Source organism: Leptonychotes weddellii, chromosome 4, assembly GCF_054177405.1.
Source record: "Leptonychotes weddellii isolate Sample4059 chromosome 4, ASM5417740v2, whole genome shotgun sequence".
NCBI classification, from domain to species: Eukaryota; Metazoa; Chordata; class Mammalia; order Carnivora; family Phocidae; genus Leptonychotes; species Leptonychotes weddellii.
The window spans coordinates 64,083,719-64,089,143 of record NC_138372.1 but is presented as its reverse complement, the minus strand read 5'-3'; the positions used below and the strand labels follow the sequence as shown (position 1 = coordinate 64,089,143).

General features: G+C 40.1%; 1 protein-coding gene across 1 annotated transcript; it reads left to right on the top strand.

Moving 5' to 3' along the window:
- The first annotated feature begins 876 nt into the window (after positions 1-876).
- On the top strand, positions 877-1,409 carry LOC102737265 (large ribosomal subunit protein P1). The gene has a single exon (XM_006751623.3). It carries the CDS (start codon positions 1,007-1,009, stop codon positions 1,349-1,351), a length of 345 nt encoding a protein of 114 aa, XP_006751686.1. The 5' UTR covers positions 877-1,006; the 3' UTR covers positions 1,352-1,409.
- Positions 1,410-5,425: the final 4,016 nt, after the last annotated feature.

The following is a 5,425-nucleotide window of genomic DNA, read 5'->3' as shown; positions in this document are numbered from 1 at the left end:
GGTATCTATCTATCATCTATCTATATCTATCTATAATCATCTATTCATCTATCCATCCATCCATCTATCCACCCACTCACCCATCTCTCTTCTGTACTTTTCCAAAAGTCAGCTATCTGACAATTGCAACCTTCTGAAAGACAGTCATAAGCCTGGAGATAGGCCAAATGTTCTCGGCAGTGGCTAAAATATCTGCCAAAGACACATGCACTAAACCCTAGGCTCTGAAATGGTAATACTTAATTAAAGAGTTTTTCAGACTTTCTATGCAGAACCCATGGGCACTTATTTTAAAACACAATGCTAACAAGTTTGGTTTTGCTCATTTGTTTGTTTCTAAGACTAGAGCAAACTGAGTGAGGAGACCGAGAAATGGGAATGAGAAAGCCTGGCACTTGGACAGAATTATGTGACAGCAAGGAGGGATAAAGAAGAAATTAAAAAGCAACCATAAAATCAGAAAAAGCAGTTTGGGACATTTTTAAAGTTATGATAAACATTGTGACTCTTTTCAAAGTGCTCTGCAATAATAAATGCTCATCATTATCAAACCTTCAAATCATTAAAATGTCAAATGTTTAAGGAGACAAACTCACTGTAGCTGGCATATTTTGAGCATTTACTTTGTAGCAAAAACCATGCTAGGTGCTTTACATACATTATCTCTAATCCTCTCAACCCTCAAGTTTTTGGAAATAGAAAAATGAGACTTCCAGCATTTAAGCCATTTCCTTAAGGTTATTCAGACAAGTGCTAGTAAGTGTGGCAGGATTCAAACTTAGATTTCTCTGACTGAAAACCCTCCACGATTCTACACAACCTGAAAGATGCCGATCAAAAACTGTTTAAAATTTTTTTTAAGAAGTATCTTAATGCGCCTTTCCTCAGCTGCCGCTAAGGTGCTCGGTCCTTCCGAGGAAGCTAAGGCCGCGTTGGAGTGAGGCCCTCACTTCATCCGGCGACTAGCACCGTGCCCGGCAGCGTCCGCTCAGCACTCGCCAGCACTATGGCCTCCGTCTCGGAGCTCGCCTGCATCTACTCGGCCCTCATCCTGCACGACGATGAGGTGACGGTCACGGAGGATAAGATCAATGCCCTCATTAAAGCAGCGGGTGTGAATGTTGAACCTTTCTGGCCTGGCTTGTTTGCAAAGGCCCTGGCCAACGTCAACATTGGGAGCCTCATCTGCAATGTAGGAGCTGGTGGACCTGCCCCAGCAGCTGGTGCTGCGCCAGCTGGAGGTCCTGCTCCTTCCACTGCTGCTGCCCCAGCTGAGGAGAAGAAAGTGGAAGCAAAGAAGGAAGAATCTGAGGAGTCTGATGATGACATGGGCTTTGGTCTTTTTGACTAAACCTCTTCTATAAGCTGCTCAATAAAAAGCTGAACTCTTGAAAAAAAAAAAAAAAGAAGTATCTTAATGCCTAAGGGTATATAGTTGGCTAATCTGGAAACTGAGTCAATCTTGTTCTATCCATAATTCCCCCAAAGTATCACAAAAGTGAAATGTTGATTTTTGTGTAATTTTTGGTGAGGAGAGGAGTAGAGTTTCTGCTCGACATGAGCAGGGTATTTTTTTTTTTTTTTAAATCACACTTGTAAAGCAGCAGAACAGGCTGCTTTGTGAGGTAGTGGGTTTCCCATCTCTGAGAATATTGTAGCCGTCACTAACATTTTCCAGGGATGCTGAAGTTGTTATTTCTATACAGAGAAGGAAATAGATAGCTAAAGACCTGCCTCATTCCTAAGAATCCATGTCTCAAAAATCTTATTTCATCCTAATATGCAGTATTTCTAACAACTCATAAATGGGGAAGAAAGATTTGCTACTAGATGAATTATCATTCTTTAGAGCACAAAAATAGTGAGTTCAACCCTCTTGGCAGTTGCATTTAGCTAACCAATTTTTTGTGTCTTTAATTCTTTGGTGTCAAATGGATGACTGCATGTTCAATGCTTAATTACCGAATCTTCATCATCCCCAAATACTTCTGTGCTTAATATTTATTAAAACCCTTTTTTCAGCGAGACAAACCTCATCTACCATCTGAAATCTAATTTTCTTGACATTTTGTAGATAGTCGTTATGAACTAATAATATACAGTGCTGTTTTAAATCATCATTCCTTATGTTATACTATGAAATTAATTTTTCCCTTTTGATTTTTAATACATTTCTCTTGTTCTACTCAAAGAATGGTAGGGTGCCCTCTTAGTGATAATTTTGACCAGTCATTTTAAATTGCTATTCAAAACAGACTGACTGAGTAGTGTTTCACATGAGCATTTTTATTAAATTTCCCATGATGTTACTTAGGATTAAAAAAATAACTACTGTGGCAAAAAAAAAAGAAAAAGAAAATAAAGCCAAAGGACTATATAATCAAACATTTTATAGCTTACTCAGAACAGATGAAATAAACCTAAATCAGCTTATGTAAGTAAAGATAAATATTTGTAAGATGAGTTTCATTGATTAATACATTTGGCCATTCATTTCAGGCTTGGCTTATCTATTAGGCTCAGTAGGCAGAGCGTGTGGGATCCACAATATTCTCAGGAGCACACAAACATGTTTTCGTTTAAAGTCAAAAGAAAAAAAAAGAACTTTTGGGTAAAAGGAAATGTTTTAATAGATAATATTAATATATTCATCTTTATACCAATGTGATTATAAAATAGAATTAAAAAAAAAAGCTTTAAAAGTGGAAAAAGTGGCCCAAGAAAGTGAAAGTGCGCAGGGCCCATGCAAGATATGATGTGGTCCAGATTCACTCATTCCAACAGGATTTACTGAGCTCCCTGCTACTTGTCAGGGACCCCACTAGAGCTGATATATGTGTGGGGTGGGGAGGAAGTGGGGTGAAATGGTAGCTTGGATAAAATGAAGAGGACCCAGCTTTTGTCCTCAAGGGACACGTGAATTCCTAACGAGTGAAGAAAGTATATGAATCTCTCTCTCTCCCTCTCCTTCTGCCCACCCCCACCTCAAGTGGGTGCTCTCGCTCTCAAAAAAAAAAAAAAAAAAAGTTATGTGAATGGATCATCACAATACAATGTGGTAAGTGGGTTTATAGACAGACAAAGTACAAGGGAAATACTGAGAAGGCAGTAGCCAGCTCTGCCTGGTGGCCATGGTGGAGGGCAGAGTTCATACAGCACATGGTAGTTACACTGAGCCTTAAGAAGTGAGATGGATTAATAAGGGGGAGACTGAAGGGGCTATGTTCCTGGCAAATGGATGGCATGTGCAAAGGCCTTGGAGCATGATAGGCCCTGGTATTTTCTAGAAATTACAGATAGTACATTACACCTGCACAGAGTATACGCAGGTACCCAGTGGGTGTAGAAAAGGTAGGCAGGGCCTGAGAGAGGGTGAGAATAGAAACGGGGAAAGAGCAAGAGCAAGGCCGGCCTCGGCCACCTGATCTACTGGAAGGAGGGAGTTCTGGAGCATTAATCACTCCACAAGAGCTGTCCAGCAAGAGGCCGGACAAGCCTTTCCCACCTCCTTGCTCAAAGTAAGTCATTGTGGGCTGCCCCAGGGCCAGGGGTGGGGGGTGGGGGTGGGGGTGGGATGCTGAGACCAAGAGGCGTTATGTGAGTGTAGTTTCCTTGGAGAGGAGGCTCTTGTCGACAAGGACAATTCTCGAATTTGGGAGGTGGGGCGTTGTGAATCACTGTACACAGTAATCCACTCCATAAAGGGAATCTGGGCAGAGCACCAATACCACCTAGCACCATTCTCACCTGAGGGACAAAAATTGCCAACAAATAAAATCAACCTAAGAAAACAAAACAAAGAGTCCACATGATAGAGCCAAAGAACCGATCTTCTCCATCTGAGGTCTGGCCTCTTCTGGTTAGATCATAAATTTTCTCAAGTTATTCCCACACAGCTTTACCTGCCCTGATGTCCATATTGACCTTTGGTCTCATAAAAACAGATTTAATGTACAAACAAATTATTCAATTCTTCTAATGGAGTGGCTTGCTATCTCAGAGGAACGCAATCACCGCTGGAAAAAAATGCCATAGATCATCAGAAATGAGATCATTTCCAAGGTTTTGAAGAATAGATACTGCAGTTTTTTTTATCCTGCCTCCAAATAGCTACAGTGACTAAGGAAAGTCCCAAGCCCTCAAATTAATCCTCTCCACATCCCCCAGAAAAAAACACCAAATAATTTGCCCTACAGACAACAACAACAACAAAAAACATAAAAACAAACAAAAAAGCAAACAAAAACAAAACAATAATAAAAACCCAACTAAGGCCCATATAAATGGAGATTTTTCTTAAAGATCTCATCTGGCATAAAAATGTCTGTTGGGTGCGGAGGCACAGCTCTGAAGTCAAAACACAATCTGCCCAGCAGTGTGGGGTCTGGCCGTGTGTGCCCATTCCTAAAGATACCCTCCCTTGGAACCTGGAAAGTAATTTTGCTAGTGCTAATCTTAGTTTGAGCCTGGCAGTTCGGATTCCATCAGGTCTCTGCTATTGCAAATGGCTTCCGCGTACTCATTCCCATCATTCTCAAAAAAGGAAGTCCACGTTTTACTCAAGCCCTGGGCATCTCCGTTTACTCTGGTAAATCTGCATTGCCTCCAATGGAGTGTGTGGCTCTGCATCTGACTTTGGGATTTTAGTAACCAATGGGGCTTTTCGCTTCCAAAAGCTTAGCCCAGTGACGCCAAGCAGCTAGGAAACCGCCTAGACCCATGATGCAGTTTCTTTCTCTATGGTCACCTTTACCTGTTGCTCCTGGGTTGATTCATTAGCTTTTTTTATTTTGTATACCTTTCACACCGTGAGATTTAGAATAATTCAGCATTCTGTTGGAAAGATAGAGGGAGAAGTTCTCACAGATTTACTTGAGCACCCTGAAGCTTAGCTGGGATCCCGGCCCCTCTGTTATTTCCTTTATCAGCCCCCACTCAGACCAGATGCCAGGCAATCCTTGTGGTTTTGCACACAAGGTTATGAAGATAAATTTGGAGAAAATAATTACTACTAATAATTTCTAAGAAAACTAGGGTCAAATCTGCCATAATGTCTACTTTTCGCTGGCATTTATACCAGCTACATTTTATTTAAAATACGACAAACTCTTAATGCATTTGGCATAGAAAGGAAAACCAATTCACAAATGAACATTCAAAAATGTTTCTCTGAAAAACCATTTTATCAAGCAACCTCTGTAATTACAATTCTTTAACCCTCAGATTGTGTTAGAACTCATGAGAAATTAAATAAGCAGTCAAAATGTATACCAGACCCTCAAAACTTTCCTAGCTTTTACTTGGCTTTGCACAATTTTTATTTATTTATTTTTTTTGCACAATTTTTAAATTAAAAAAAAAGAATAATTTAAAGTGGGTGAATTTTTCTATGACCTATTACCAATAATAAATTGATAACAAATAA

Bases quoted from the DNA above. Each gene is read 5' to 3' on its own strand.
- LOC102737265 (XM_006751623.3), top strand. From the start codon at position 1,007: ATGGCCTCCGTCTCGGAGCTCGCCTGCATCTACTCGGCCCTCATCCTG.